Below are 16598 nucleotides of genomic sequence, written 5' to 3'. Positions count from 1 at the left end.
TTTATTGAGATTGGTGATTCTTATTTTCAAAAATGCATGTTCCACATTATAAATAATATTTGTTCCACTTTTAACCATTAACTTGTTTTTTTACTATTGAAACGTTGCAGTAATTTCTACGTAAACATAAGAAAATAAATTGCACATTTACTAATAATTATAAATTTCTAATAATTATAAATTTTAGCGTAGCCATAAGCGTTTGATTCTGACAACCATAGAAGTCATTGATATGATCCAGTTATTAACAATTCAAAGTAAAATAAATCAAAATTAAAATTATCTCTTAAATTTTTTTTAAAAAATAATTAATTCCTTATATTGTTGGCAAGCATATAAATGTGTTGTCTGCATGTCCAGAAGTCAACAGTTGATTCCAGATCTGATTTAATTTTTTATTTTTTTAAAAACCACTTTAGAGGGTGTTGTGTTGCATGTAAACAGCACAAAGTTTTGACTAGTTACGCAAGTACTCATTTGGTACGGAAGAAAACATAAATATCGCACTAAATTATCTTGTTTTTTTTTCCTTAAATGTTAAAAAACTTTAAAAAGAAAAAGAAAACATTACTTAAAATTGTATGAATTATTGTACCTAGTTGTTAGCAATTATTAATGTTATTTAAAATTTTGAATTTTATATACTTATCAAGTGGATGATGAAAAGAAAAATAAGAGCAAGATATTCTAAACACAAATCTATATAACTCTATCCTTGTTTAAAAGAAATAAAAGAAGAAAAATGAAGTGGCAAATCTTGAAATGAGAGTGATAATTTGGAGTGTAGTTCATCTTCCAGACATCTGCATGTGACCCACCTCCCAAATAATGGAGATCCATTCCCTGGCAACCAAGAACCTTTTGTCTTCTTCCCCACAAGCAATAAAGATAAACATTAATTTTCAAGAAACCTAATAATTACTGTATTAAATGAGTTTTTTTTTTTTTGAAAATGTATTAAATGAGTTTTAAATCGTGTTTACAGAGAAGCAATGGCTGTTCTAAATTTCTAATGCAGTTGCAACAAATGTACACCTAAACCCATAAAGAAAGTGAGTTTTTTTTTTCCCAGTCTGTTTGAAATTTGAAGCAGCCAAAACCCTCCACTCTCACTTTCTCATATTCTTTCTTTTGGGAAAAGACTTGTTTTACAGAACCAGCCTTTTTCCAGGTAGATTTCTCTTGGAGAGATTCTCAGCCTCATTGTCTCTGAGTCACTTGCTTTTCTTGCCATCTTTGTGATATTTCCCTATATATACATGTATTTTATTGTTTCAGTCTTTCAGATCTGATTACTGTTTGCTCATTTGCTCAAGAAAGGCCATTTTTTGAAGTACCATTCTTGGTGGGTTTTGTTAATATTGTATGTTTGTATGCTTTAAGGTAATTTTCATGCCCTTTCCTTCAATTTGAGATCTCTTCAAGCTATTGATTGACATTTGGCAATACATATTCATTTCTATTGGGTATACTGAGAGAGAGAGAGAGGAGGAAAAGATTTTAGGGTTTTCAGTTTGGGATTTTCTTGAGTTACTGATTTTGAAGCTGCACTTGAAATCTTTTGATTGGTGAAGGAAATAAGAAAGGGGGTAAGAGGGGAGAGGGGAGTCATAGCTAGGCTCTTAGTTCTGGTTAGAAATGGAAGTCCAGGGCTTGGGGCTCTTGGGCCTAGTTATTTTGTTGATGATTCTTGGTTTTGCCAAGAATGGGGAAGCTCAGGGAAAACCATATTTGATAAATTGTGGCACAAATTCCAGTTTAATTGTTGATGGTAACAAATGGCTGGGTGATTTAGCCCCTGGAAACAATGTAACTCTCAGTTCTCCTGGTATTGAGGCCTCCACTGCCTCGATCAATGGCGATCTGGATTACGCCGAGCTCTACAGAACTGCCAGATTCTTTTCTGAGAGCCTGAACTACACGGTCCAAGGAGTTGCGGGGAATGTTTTCCTTAGACTCCATTTCTGCCCCTTTGCGTTCGAGAACTACAATGTGAACGAGTCTTACTTTTCTGTTGAGGCGAACGGGTTGAAATTAGTCTCCAAGTTCAATGTTCCCGGTGAAATTCTGCAGAAGAATTCGTACATTTCAGGGAGCAATTCTAGCTTTGTGTCGTTAGTAAAGGAGTATTTCGTTGCTGTTGAAACGAATGTCGTTGTCGTTGACTTCATCCCGGAGAAAGGGTCCTTTGGCTTTGTCAATGCCATCGAGATCATCCCTGTCGTTGATAAGTTTTTCGTTGACTCTGTTAGCAAAGTGGGCGGGAACGGTGCCAAAGTTTCTTTGAGTTTGAGCAAGCGAGGGGTCGAGACTATGTACCGATTGAACGTCGGTGGTTCGACGATCAAGCCTCGTCAAGATTCAGAGTTTAGGAGGATGTGGGAAGACGATTCGAGCTATATGATCAACCCGGATGCTGGATCAGAAGCCAGAAACAAATCGAATGTTACTTATGCCTCCCCAAATGACACGTCCATAGCTCCCCTTCTTGTCTATGAAATCGCAAGAACTCTGACCAACACGGAAGTCATGGAGAACCGGTTCAATATGTCGTGGAAATTGGAAGTGGATCCCGATTTCGATTATTTGATCCGTTTACATTACTGCGAGCTAGAATATGGTAAACCGAGTCAGCGTTTCTTCAAAGTCTACATAAACAATAAAACGGCAGCAGACAATGTTGATATTTTCGTACGAGCAGGAGGAATGAACAAGGCGTACCATGAGGATTACTTCGATGTGATGCCCTCGAAAAGCAAGAGCCTTTGGGTACAATTGGGTCCCGACACATCAACTGGTTCCCCTGGTACAGATCCTATATTGAATGGGTTGGAGATATTTAAGCTGAGTCGCAATAACAATCTTGCTTATATACAGGACTATGGGGATCTTGAAGGCAAACGAAAGTCCAAAACCATGATCCTTTGGTTAGGAATTGGAGCGGGGATTGCATCCATTTTGGTTCTCACGGGTCTAGCTATGTTGGTTATTTGTCTGTGTAAAAAGCAGAGAAGCGAAGAAGGAGATACCAAGAAGAGTTCTCCGGGATGGCGTCCTTTATTCCTTCATGGATCTATAGTGGGTAGCAATGCTAATGTGAAGGGATCAACCGGAAACCAAAACCCTAACTGGTCTCTTGGTACCATAAGAACGGGAAGGCGGTTCACGCTAGCAGATATCAAAGCAGCAACAAACAACTTCGACGAGAGTTTGGTGATCGGAGTGGGTGGATTTGGTAAGGTATACCGAGGAGATATTGATGATGGTATCTTAGCAGCAATTAAGCGATCCAACCCACAATCTCAGCAAGGTCTAACAGAATTCGAGACCGAGATTGAACTGCTTTCAAAGCTAAGGCATCGGCACTTGGTATCCTTGATAGGGTTCTGTGATGACCAGAACGAAATGATATTGGTGTACGAGTATATGGCCAACGGGACTCTCAGGAGTCATCTGTTTGGGAGTGACCTACCGCCGCTAAGTTGGAAACAAAGACTCGAGATTTGCATCGGTGCTGCTCGGGGGCTGCATTATCTCCACACGGGATCAGAGCGTGGCATCATTCACAGGGATATAAAGACAACCAACATACTATTAGATGAGAACTTCGTAGCGAAAATGGCAGATTTTGGGTTGTCCAAAAGAGGTCCTTCTTTGGAGCATACACATGTGAGCACGGCAGTGAAAGGAAGCTTCGGGTACCTTGATCCCGAGTACTTCAGGCGGCAGCAACTGACAGAAAAATCCGATGTTTACTCATTCGGTGTCGTGTTATTTGAAGTCGCTTGTGCAAGAGCTGTGATCAATCCAAGCTTGCCCAAAGATCAGATTAATCTCGCAGAATGGGCAATGCGGTGGCAAAGGCAAAGATCACTAGAAACTATTATCGACCCACAACTCAAGGGGAAATATTCTCCGGAGTCATTGGTGATGTTTGGTGAGATTGCTGAGAAATGCCTTGCCGACGAGGGGAAGGCCAGACCAACAATGGGAGAAGTTCTATGGCACTTGGAGTATGTCCTACAAAATCACGAGGCTTGGCTGCAATCTAACGATGGGGGAGACTCGGTCATCGATGTTCGTGATCCAGAGACCTTAGAAGAGAAAGAACCTGAGAACAGCAAGGATAGTTGTTTGGAAGAAAACAATTAGGATGGTTTTTGGAGCCAACGAATCAGCAAGCTTGACATCGGAAAGGTTGAGAGGGTATGTTTGTTTTAGTGAAAGCATCTTCGCACTGCTTAAATTATTCCTAGTTTAGTTATTGTGCTCAGCTCTTCAATTCTTTCATTCTTTTATGTACTTTATGGTTTTGGGAGGAATGATTGTTAGATTGGTTTTATTTGATTGTCTTGTAGCTTAAAAATCTCTGAAATGTCATTGTGTTAAGTATTTTGTGGCTTGCTATACTTGTAGTGCATTTGAACATCCATACCATATGTGTATGTCCATTTACCTGCCAATGAGTATTGAGTAATGACCTTAAAATCTGGAAAAAAGAACAAGTCTTGTGTAAGACCATTCACCGTGAAACTTATAATACATTTTAGTTAAAATGTAATACATTTTAGTTAAAATGTAATACTTTTTATGAATGTATTAAAAATATATTACATTTTAACTTAAAAGTATTATACATATCACATAAAACGATTTCACACAAAACTTGCTCATAAAAGAATACAAATTGTAGAATTAAAATAAACAGTCATCTGAAGTTTCTTATGTGGAAGTAAGAATTGAAGTAAACACAATCATCTAAGACCAAAATGTTACACAAAGTATATAAGAGAATGATGTTTGAGGCCAAGGATGGCTGCCAAGATTTTAATATTTAGAGATAGCAAAGTGCAAGCACTACAAGAACAGCCAGGGGCTGTACAAGGGGGGGTTAAACAGAAACAGCTAAAGAAAACTACTAGGAAAAGCTAAGCAGCAGGCATGGGAAGACAGTATTATTCTAAACACGGCAATCCCACAGACATTCTTGTCGAGCATTCTTGCCTTCGAGGATGCGCAGAAGATCATTCGGAGGGTTCAAGCCAAGAGACTTGGCACGCTCCCATCGCTCCAGTCTGCTCATTCCAAGGCACGGTCCATACGCCATGTTCATGTCAAATTGCCTCAACGCAACCTCTTTCTCGCCATATTCATCTGTCCACATAATCACACAATACAACAAACAGACCAAAACAGAATCATTAAAACTCATCATTTTCCTTAATTTGCAGGACGCGGAAACGTTCAAAGTTCAAACTGCAAACTTTATTGAAATAATTATTATTTTAAAGAAAGAAGTGTCAAATAGGCCACTAAACTTATTGCTTTTGTGCAATTTAGTCACTGAACTTAAAAAGTCTAATTGAACCATCAAACAAACAAAATATGTGCAATTCAAACATTTTTTTAGATTTCTTTTTAATGCAATTTGAGTGGAAAACGTTTCACTATTTCATCCAAACTAACTAATATAAGAGAGGGAAATGTCAACTCACAATATGATCAGAATCTAATGGAAAATTTCACTCTTTCATCAAAACTAGTATGAGAGAGGGAAATGGCAACTCTTAGTACATACCACGTAAGTAATATGATTAGATTCTAATGGAAAAATTGGAAAAATGTTTCATTTGCACATACTTGATGGTTGAATTGGGCACTTTTTATGTTTAATGGCCCAATTGCACAGAAGCAGCTTATTTAACACTTCTTTCAATTTCAAATTATAATTCTATTCACATTAGTTAGCAATAACAGTAGAAATAGTGATAATTTGTTGAGCCTGAACAAATTCTAACCGTCAGAACAGGGTATAGCTGTTAAAGCACATGGTACGATTTGAATTCTCTACTAAGAAAGTCGTACCTTGCCCTGTAATTAGGGTTTCTATTATACGTGCACATACGTGTATTGAAAAGGATTGCATGAATCGAGGTTAGGATTGCAGGGGGGAGAGAAATACCCTGTAAATCGAGGGAGCCATGGGATCCGACGAGGGCCGGAGGTTGAGTAACCTTAGCGCCGAAAGAGGCGGAGTTCTTGGGGGTAGAAGAAGAAGCAGTCTTTGACTTGGGCTTCGGCTTGGAGATGCCGCCCTTCTTCTGTTGCTTGTAGAAACCCTTGATTTCGGATTTCGACGCCATTGATCTCTCTCTCTCTCTCTCTGAGTTTTGAATTCGAATTTTGAAATAGTTCGTTGCAGGGGAAAGATGAAAAGTAATAGTTGGGTTATTGGGCCAGCGCCCACATCGGGAACTGGGTTTGGTGGGCCTCAAAGCCCATATTCCACACAATAATTTGTTGTTACACAATACACACACACAAGTCTAGTAGCCCACTATCGATTGTCGCAATCATTATTGCATGGACCACCAAAAATAAAAAGTACATTATTTTTGTACTGAAGGTACATTATTTTTGTACTGTAGGTACATATTATTTAATGTACCTACAGTACAAAAATAATGTACCTTCAGTACAAAAATAATGTACTTTTTATTTTTGTCAACACAGCTGTGTGAACCATGGCCCATGCAATAATTTGCCCGATTGTCGAATGGCAGGGGCAATCCAAATCTAAAATTATAATTCAAATTTAATCTTTAATTTTTCTATACTTAGCTTACGGTTTTAGCTTTTTATTTCTCAATTGTCGTTTTCGAATTCTTACATTTCACCTTCTTCTCTCACCAAGTTAGATTTGTTCTTCTTCACAACGTCACAATCACAAGCTCAATAAACACTACTTCAAGTTAGACTTAAAATTTGCTCTATTCGATCCACATCTAATCCGTCATATTCAATGTTAGTGGATTAGATTGGATTGGATTTGCACCCTTAGCAGATGCAGATCAAGATGAAAATTTTCAAATTCACCTTTAATGAATTAGATGTAGATTCACCTAAAATTCACTCCAATCCGCTTCTCGTTCACCCCCTAGCCACATCTAGTCCCACAAAGCCCTCATTAGGCTCGTTTTCATCTAAGGGTGTATTTGGTAACCCGTAAAATGACTTCCGGAAAATGTTTTTCGAGTTTTCTGTGTTTGGCAACGTCCGAAAAATGTGGTCAACTGAAAATGTTTTCTGTTGACCAAGGAAAAATCAATTCATTTTTTCGGAAAATGACTTACGGAATTTTTTTTCCGAAATTCATTTTACGGAATCGCCAGAATAGCTATTTTGCATGTTTTCGACCAAAACCAAGGCATATCACCCATGACCATGGACCAAGGAGGTGGAAAATCGCCGAAAACCTTTGCTACAATTTTTTTTAAATTTTTTAAAATTTTTAATTTTTTTTATAAATTCTATTTTTTTATTAAATACCATTATTTTAATAACTATTATAATTTTTTATATTTTAAATAAAACAATTACAATGTTTAATTATACAATTCTATCCATTTTCTAGAAAATGAACTAAACACACAAAGACAATTTTTCATAATACATCCAAATACTAGAAATGGAACTGTTTTTCGGAAAATGACTCATTTTCCATAAAATATTTTCCAGAAGTCATTTTCCTGCTTTCCAAACGGACCCTGAACATTTTATTTTCGGTTTGGCTTAATTACTACTACCTTGATAGTAATGATGTGTATTCACAATCCCACCACGTTAAGAATTTATGTTTTAATTACTTAATTTATATATACACACACTCAATTAAACATATAAACTAACAATAAAATTTCATATTAATTACTTTCAAACAAATTGTTCAGGCTAGTTCTTGTGTCCAAATTTTCAAAGAAGCTAAGAGATAACTTTGTTCTGTGCTGGTGCAAATTGGCCAACTTGCCAATGAAAGGCGTGGGCCAAAACTCACATCCCATGCTCACTCTTGCCTATGCAATAATGGCTACACCAATGCCTAAAACTCGTGGGCAAAGCCTACACACAGACCTATGCCACCCTAGGCAAAACCAGAGCATGAAGTCAATACCACTTATTTACTAAATATATATTGTAATTTTAAACTAATTTCTCAAACTAGAGTACTATTTATCATGTCAATACTTTGATTTACCATGTTAATGCTTTGTTAGATGCTTTATATGATTTGTTATTGCTATAATGTACACTTTGTCATGTCATACATATGTCACATCATATATTTTTTTAAATGTTATTAATAAGAATTGAGGAATGATCATTTACATAAAATTTAAAATTCCAATCATTCTATTGCAATTCTAAGTTATTAATTTTGGAAATAATTTTTTAAAATATTAATATCAATTAAGAAAAACTCCTAAAATATAGAAATCTTTCTTGAAGGACTAAGGTTGCACAAAATTGAGCAGAAATTGGAATAAATACTAAATGGTTGCGACACTGGTCTGCTCGGCTAGCGCTGTCAACCTCGATTTTCAACCTGCCTAGGGATGGCGGACAATGACTGGCTGTTGTGGACCAGAGAGGATCGGCACAAGTTGATCGTGAACCAATTTGGGGAAAGGGTCCCACGGTGGCCCCACACCCCTTGCTTGACCGAACTATCTGTCCGCTCGGCTTGTGTTGGGCCTACTGGTCACGGGGGATTGATTCATCAATTTGGGTAAATCGTTGAGGGTTGTTGAAAAAAGAGAGAAAAAGACAATGTCAGACATCACTTTTTACACGTGCATATTGTTCTTATTTTAACGCACTCTTATATGCGTGAGTAGTGTGGGGAGGGGTGGAGAGGGTGTTCTTGGCCCTATTGGCTGTTGCCGTCCCCTTTGCGTGCAAAGACAATGTCACTCTCTATTCGAAATATAAATAGATATAGCCGATGATATATTAATTAAGGGTGTATAGATAATTATCCGTGCATCGCACAAGTAATTTATTAGTATGGGTAAATAATAGGAGTAGAGATACAAGTGAATTTGAAATTTGTAAGTAATAGTAATGGTAATTATAAATAAAGTTATGTATATTTTTGCATTAAGAAATTTTTAAAAATAATAAAAATGTTTTTTTAATAATTTTTTAAAATTAAATTAGAAAAACAAAAATGAAATACATTACTTTAAAAACACCTTTTCCGCTTTTCATTGTTTTAAAAATAAAAAAATTCAAATATTTATTTTGAAACCAAAATTTCAATTACTAAAAGCACTTGTTGACTCCCGCGCGAGCGATCTATTAAACTTCTTGATTTGAGCTAATAAGTGGTCAATTATGAGTAACATATGATAGTTTATTTATTTATGATCTTTACCGTCTAATGTCACAAGGTATTTTTATTCAATACACATCTTCAAATAGTGTCTACAATTTTTCTGTCGGTCACTAACAAAAAGATAAAGCACTCCCAACATTTAATTCACTTTTCAATTACTAAAAAATAGTGAACCATACATGACAAGCAGTACTTATACCGTGGACCATGGTCCACAATACATTGTGGACCATGGGTCATGGTTGATACTGCAGTTGTGTTGAACAGATACTACAGTTGTGTTGAAAGGAAACTGCAGTTGCGACGAAACAGAGAACGTTTAATCCGTCTGGAATTGCAGTTGTGTTGAACGGATACTGCAATTGTGTTGAACGGATACTGCAGTTGTGGTGAACGGATACTGCAGTGGTGTTGAACGGATGAACGACCTCTGTTCCGTGCAACTCAGTTTCCTTTCAACACAACTGCAGTATCAGTTCAACACAACTGCAGTATCCTTTCAATACAACTAAACTATCAACAATGACCATGGTCCACAATGCATTGTGGACCCCACCATATAATCTGCGCATCACAAGTGTCCCAAAAATAAATATTTGATATTAAGTTCAGATTTTGAAAAGTTTGTATATACTTTTCGGTCAATGTGGTAATTGTATTGCGTTTGAAAGATATAATAATTTAATACATTCGGAAAACCAAAATTGAACCCTATGAGTCTATGACTGCATCCCACATTTTCACGTCTTCTATTTCTCACTCTCACGAACAAAGCTAGCTCAAAGTTTGTTGTCGATGATGGCCATACTCGCTTTAACATTTTAGAGACTAAGCTCAGGAACCGTCTTTAAACTGAGGTATCAAATCTCTTATACACAGCTTTTTGGCTTTGTGTTGTTTTTTTACCCTTTAATTGGTGGGGATGATCCCCGAGCGTCTCATTTTCTGGAATTGATTTCGTTTTTCATTATTCAATGCTTCATGCCTTTAATTAGTTTCACTTGTAACTGTTTATGGAGATTTCAAATCTGATGGTTGCATTATGCGGATTTTTGTTGCATTATGTATATTAGGATTCGTTTGAGCGTTTCATGAGATTTGAGAATATTGTGTTGTGTATTCTGTACTTTAACTACACGAACTTTATCATCGGATTATCCTTGTCCGGGAATTGTAATCCATTCTCGGTGATATGACACTTGATCTTGTAATGCTTGGAGAAATGGATTGGATTCTTTCTGCTGTTTGATTGTATGGACTGTGGATATACAAGTGATTTTACCGAGCCTTTTTTTGGATTTTTGAACGGTTAAGCTTTACGGATTATGGATGATGGGATCTTTGTCTTCAAATGAAGAAATCCATGATGTATTGTGGTTTTCCATTGGTAGTCAATGTTGATTTGGCTACATTTGCTTGCAGTTTTCGTAATTAGTGTTCCTATATCTGGCGCAATGAAGCCTATCAATTCAAAGTGCCTGAATTTTGATTTCGGAAACCACAAGTAGAGCAAAGCCATCAAGCCTGTATTGTGTTATCCACCCATCCCTTATGATTTGGCATTTCTGATTGCTCTTAGCCAGGCTAAGGTGTAATAACCCCTAGGGCTTAGGTGTGTAATACACTTCAGAAAGAAAAGCTATTTTTATTTATTTATTTTTAAAGACACCCTGAGGCTCAAGTTTCTACATTTTGAATGGATTTTTGTTTTAAAGAAAATAATAATCAAGAGTAGGAAGAAGAAGAGAAAAAAAAGAAGCAAAATGGGATATCATATACTTTTACTTGTAAACTAAAACATGTTCAAACATCAATTTATTTGGAAAAGAATAAAGATTCTGCTGTTTTAAAAGGAGACACACACTTTCATGTGTGACATGCCTTAGTGTTGGAGGCATGAATTTTGTTGATGCGTGCACCTCAAGTGCTTTTTGTAGCTAGGGGTGTACGTTGGCATTTGTATGAGTTGTTGACTGTATATTCTTCCTTATTAGTTTTAAATTTATTTTTTCTTTGCCTGTTGTATGTGTTATATTTAGATGGAGTGTAAACATTTCCAAATTTATGTTTTGTCCTTCTACTCTGTTTTAACTTGGTTTTACTGGTTTCCTTTAGACCAGGTGATGGATACTGGAGGAAATTCCTTACCGTCTGGACCAGATGGGAAGAAGCGAAAAGTGAGTTACTTCTATGACCCAGAAGTTGGGAATTATTATTATGGGCAAGGCCACCCAATGAAGCCACACAGAATTCGGATGACACATGCTCTTCTTGCACATTATGGACTTCTACAGCATATGCATGTCCTCAAGCCTAATCCTGCAAGAGATAAGGACCTTTGCAGGTTTCATGCTGATGACTATGTTACTTTCTTGAGAAGCATAACTCCAGAAACACAGCAAGATAATCTGAGGCAGTTGAAGCGATTTAATGTTGGTGAGGACTGCCCTGTTTTTGATGGTCTCTACTCTTTCTGTCAAACTTATGCAGGAGGTTCTGTTGGTGGGGCTGTGAAATTAAACCATGGACATTGTGATATTGCTATAAACTGGGCTGGTGGATTGCATCATGCCAAGAAATGCGAAGCTTCTGGTTTTTGCTATGTGAATGACATAGTGCTTGCCATATTAGAGCTCCTCAAAGTGCATGAGGTTGGTTTTGTTACTCACCAAATAATAATGTGATATAATTATATTGGACTGATTAACTGCATGAGTGGATTGAGGTGGTTTCATCTTTTATTTATTATATATTTATAATCATAAAATTTGTGCTTGATGTAATAACCAAGTGCATGCTGGTTGACCATTAACTCATGAGTTCAAACCTTAAAACAACCACTCTGAAAGTAGAGGTAAAGTTTTGTACATCTTCCTTCATTAACCTACATAATGCTGCTGTGTTGCTCTTGTACCCAACATTCTTCTATATAGTTTACTATCTCCACTAGAATTCTTTTCCTATATGTTTCTACATGTCTGTGTTTTCTATTTTTATAATATTATACTCGGGCACAACAAAATCAACCTAGCAATGTCAAGGTTCCATCTGACATCTTTAGTATCTAGTTGTATACATGCGAAATTGATTTCATGGTTAGCTACAATGATGTTAGTGCCCACAAACAATAATACTTGCATTTGCTTGTCCATCCAAAATGAGTGTACCTGGCACATTTAGACACATCTAATGAGTTGTTGAAATTAAAGACTATTACATGTAATAGTTAAGCTTTTATCTTAAGTGATAAAGCGATGCTTAATTGGTCACAGTTCACTAATGGAATAGTACACTTTTTTTTCCCCCTATTTATTTGTTGTTTGTGACATACTGATGAATTATCCTCCACATTTTTGCAGTTCATATTATTTAAATCTAAATCTAATTCTAATTTGTTTCATTGATGTGGCAGCGGGTTCTCTATGTAGACATTGACATACATCATGGTGATGGGGTTGAAGAGGCCTTCTATACCACAGACAGGGTCATGACAGTTTCATTTCATAAATTTGGAGATTATTTCCCTGGTACTGGGGATATACGTGACATTGGATTTGGGAAGGGGAAATATTACTCTCTTAATGTTCCACTAGATGATGGAATTGATGATGAAAGCTATCAGATGTTGTTTAAGCCAATAATGGGTAAAGTGATGGAAATATTTAAGCCTGGTGCAGTGGTGTTGCAATGTGGTGCTGATTCTTTGTCAGGAGATAGATTGGGCTGCTTTAATCTCTCAATTAAAGGGCATGCGGAATGTGTCAGATATATGAGGTCTTTTAACGTGCCATTGTTATTGCTGGGTGGAGGAGGCTACACAATTCGTAATGTGGCTCGTTGCTGGTGCTATGAAGTAGGCATTTACTTTACTATTTCTGTGTGGATACTGATGTTTTTCAAAGAAATTTTAAATTTGATAATACAATTTTTTTGTTGAATTAATTTTGTCAACATGTGATCATCCAAATGAAATAATAAATGAATATAGACCAAAAATCTTAAGTGAACCAAGATGCACAAATTCTTACATGGTAATGATTTAAGGCTCACTTTGTTAGGATGCCCAAAGTGCGACTTAAAAAGAATAATATGTAAAAATGTGTAGATTCTTTGTCAATTGTGAGAAGTTTATGAGCACAACTTTCAACGCTTATATGTGGCCAGTGATAATTGTTTTCCCCATCCTTTTTATTTATGGCTTCAATTTTTATGATAATTGTATTTCTCTTGCTGTAGGAGTGATGTTGAATTTTTGTATACCATTCTTTAGCATGCACTTCTATTTATTTATTTTTATAATCTACTTCCATCCTTCCTTCATGACATGAGTAGGGCTTGCTTCTTTATACGCTTTAACTTTTAAGTCATGGTTTTATGTTTAAGCAGACGGGAGTTGCGCTTGGCATGGAGCTTGACGACAAGATGCCACAGCATGAATACTATGAGTACTTTGGTCCAGATTATACTCTTCATGTTGCCCCCAGCAACATGGAGAACAAAAATTCCCGTCCGGTGGTGGAAGAAATAAGATCAAAGCTTCTTGATTATCTCTCGAAACTTCAGCATGCACCAAGTGTGCAGTTCCAGGAGAGGCCACCAGATACTGAACTCCCAGAGGTCTGGAATAGAACTTACTGCCTATTTACTTATCTTTAGGATCAGCATGAAGTTCGATAGCTTTTGACCTGAAATGTTTGTGGCTTAATATTGGTATAGTAATGAAATAAATGTTAGAAATTATCCTAAAGTTTTTATGATTGTGCTCTATTTTTGTAATTCATCATACCAGTATCCTCATGAGTCCCAACACGGATGTTATTTTAACATGCTAAGTACTATGTTCTTAGTGTGTTTCATGTATGAGGGTATCCTCTAATGATTATACTTTGATGGTTTGACCCTAATTTTACAAGCTATCAGTTGGAAAACACCTTTCTCGTTGCAGACAAAGCAAAATGAACACAATTTAACTTTCAATGGAGCAAATTAGTGCAAGAAAAGATTAATATGATTTTAATTTTTTCTTAGTGCACTAAATAGTTTAGTTGAAGCTTAGTATTTTAATTTTGATTATGAGTTAACTTATAGTAGCTCACCAATGTTCAGGCAAATGATGATCAAGATGGTGAAGATGAGAGGTGGGGTCGTGGTTCAGATTTAAATGATGACGAGCGGTGCATTCCTAGCTCCCCTCCACCTCAAATTTTTGCTTAATTTTTGTTATTTTCTTACTGTTGTTGTAGACTCCTTGAACATCTTACTTGCTTACAGTAAACCTCTACCTGGACGAGTGAAGAGGGAGATTATTGAACCTGAAGCCAAGGACATGGTATGTGTCATTATTTCAATTTGAAAGTGTAAGAGGCCTGGATAATATGCTTTGTCATGAAGAACTGTGGAAACTGAATACAATAGTTGTCTGCTTTATTAATCACTAAAATTATTTCAAAAATTTTGTTTCATTATAATTATATAAATATCTGAACTCCTTAAATATGCTTCTATCACTGTGTTAACTAGCTCGAGTTTCTAGTGTTATTATCAACAGGGTCATCTGCATTGAAATAATCAGTGTACTATTTGAATGGAACACCAATCTGGGGGTTTTGGTGGCCTTCAGCTTGTGATGTTTTGGGTCATTTATGCATCTTAATTAAAATTTGCAACATCTTTTCTTTGTTCTCTTCATGAGTTTGATTTTAGTGAAAGCTCCAAGGGGTAGCCCTACTGCCTGAGTATATTTGATCCACTTATATAGAGATGCAAATTTAGAAACTCAACTGCACTTATGGAGGGAGACATGCTGATTTCCTAATAAAGACCTGCAATTCAAATAAACTGCACCTCTGAAAACATATATACCCTAAACATGAAAACTAAAATAAGTATTCTATTAGGTGGGCTTATAATGATAAGAGGTAAATTTTAGTTCTATGAAGAAAGTCCTGCTGGTTTAACTGAATTTGAAGTGAGGCTCAAGTATGACTGACGTTGTTTGTGGGCCCTAATCTCCAAGTTATGCATGACCCAGAGATTATTTTCAATTTTGTACCCTAAAACTTAATGCCTGCATTTGATTCATGGTGAAGTAATTTAGTAATCATTTTTCTTTGCACTTACAGTCTTTTATTTGTACTCCTGAAGGCCTCAAAATAAGATTTTTCTCATTGTAAACAATAAGCCCTTTAGTCTAAAAGAGTGTTTTGTGGTTGGAAGTCTTTATCATGTACTATTCTTATTTAAGAAATATAACTCGCATTTTATAATTTGTTTTACTAAAATTCTGTGAAGAGGTTGAATGAGGTTTATTAGGAGACACTGTTAAATGAGATCTGTGTGACCCTCTTTTCCTCTTTCCACACTTCCACTGCAGGATAACTGGGCTAATATGTAGATGACAACACAGTTTCTTGTTTCCATTTGAATTTTCAGGACGAAATGAAAATTGATGAACGCCCAAGAGAAGCAGAGTTGGCATTAGAACCAAACATGAAGGTATTGCTTTTATATGCCCATTTCACGTTTATGAGGCAACTCTTTCTTCAGACCTTTATAATTCTAAATTGTATCGCATTTATCAGGGATCAAGTTCAGCAATGGCGGAAGATCACCAAATGGCGGGGAACTCAAGCAAGCCATTTAGTCAACCAATGGATATGAATTTGTGAGTCAAACCTAGTAGACCCCTACCTTCCCAGAACACAGTATGATGTGCAAATCATATTGTGGTTCAATCAATTCCTCTAAACTGTCACTTCAGGTATTGAATGGAGAAGCTGTTCTTGTCATGTCTATACTCTATATGCATGTGTTCATGCTCTATAACTCTTCGGGGGAGAATCTGGTTTTAACTAACAATTTTCCCTCGAGTGTATAAAGGCAGTTGAAACACTGATTCATCCTTGTAGATCGAGAGTCAACAATTGTTGTATTCATCAGTGTTGAGTTCGAATCTAATCCCATATCTCCTTTTACTTGGATATTCTAATGTACCCTATATTTGCAGCAGCAAGTTCTCTATTACTCAGTATTTATTTTTATTTTGGAAAATTGGCATATTTGTTCTATTAGATTGAACTGTATGTAACTCGCAGGGATTAATCGGCGCTGGACACATATTATCTTATCCCGTTTTATAACTTATTATTTGTTAATTATTATTTTATTAATCAATATAATAACAACTCTAATTTAAAATTTGATTAGAATTTTTTTTTTGTTGAAAATCACATTCCTTAAAACCCTTTTAAGTCTTATAACTTAAAAGTTGTATTACAATTACTATTAAATAATTATTACTTGAATTCTTGATAGAATAAAGTTGTAACAAAATATAATTATTAATCTATGAATATAGATAGATTAAAGTTAGAATAAAGTTATTATAATACTCAAATTTAGCAGCATTGATAAGGAGTAATTT

The 16598-nt window shown here is 36.0% G+C and overlaps 3 protein-coding genes across 4 annotated transcripts; 2 read left to right on the top strand and 1 right to left on the bottom strand.

The window, feature by feature from the left end:
- The first annotated feature begins 985 nt into the window (after positions 1 to 985).
- On the top strand, positions 986 to 4432 carry LOC116016666 (probable receptor-like protein kinase At1g30570). Its single transcript, XM_031257027.1, has one exon. It carries the CDS (start codon positions 1639 to 1641, stop codon positions 4150 to 4152), a length of 2514 nt encoding a protein of 837 aa, XP_031112887.1. The 5' UTR covers positions 986 to 1638; the 3' UTR covers positions 4153 to 4432.
- Positions 4433 to 4695: 263 nt separating this feature from the next.
- Positions 4696 to 6177, bottom strand: LOC116016999. The gene is made up of 2 exons (XM_031257491.1): positions 5963 to 6177; positions 4696 to 5154 (listed from the first exon to the last, which is right to left on the bottom strand). Exons 1-2 carry the CDS (start codon positions 6141 to 6143, stop codon positions 4961 to 4963), a joined length of 375 nt encoding a protein of 124 aa, XP_031113351.1. The 5' UTR covers positions 6144 to 6177; the 3' UTR covers positions 4696 to 4960.
- A 3690-nt stretch (positions 6178 to 9867) lies between these two features.
- Positions 9868 to 16225, top strand: LOC116016786 (histone deacetylase 19-like). Of its 2 annotated transcripts, none has more exons than XM_031257189.1 (8): positions 9868 to 10032; positions 11296 to 11826; positions 12588 to 13028; positions 13562 to 13792; positions 14282 to 14349; positions 14447 to 14504; positions 15608 to 15670; positions 15757 to 16225. In XM_031257189.1, the coding sequence occupies exons 2-8, from the start codon at positions 11299 to 11301 to the stop codon at positions 15841 to 15843; spliced, it is 1476 nt and encodes a 491-aa protein (XP_031113049.1). In that variant the 5' UTR covers positions 9868 to 10032; positions 11296 to 11298; the 3' UTR covers positions 15844 to 16225. The 2 variants fall into 2 exon arrangements, with proteins under 2 accessions (XP_031113049.1, XP_031113048.1); XM_031257188.1 differs by having other exon boundaries at positions 9869 to 10032; positions 11291 to 11826.
- The last annotated feature ends 373 nt before the right edge of the window (positions 16226 to 16598 follow it).

This window comes from Ipomoea triloba, chromosome 4, assembly GCF_003576645.1.
Source record: "Ipomoea triloba cultivar NCNSP0323 chromosome 4, ASM357664v1".
Classification (NCBI taxonomy): Eukaryota; Viridiplantae; Streptophyta; class Magnoliopsida; order Solanales; family Convolvulaceae; genus Ipomoea; species Ipomoea triloba.
The sequence above is the reverse complement of the archived record's forward strand: the minus strand, read 5'-3'. Positions and strand labels throughout refer to the sequence as shown.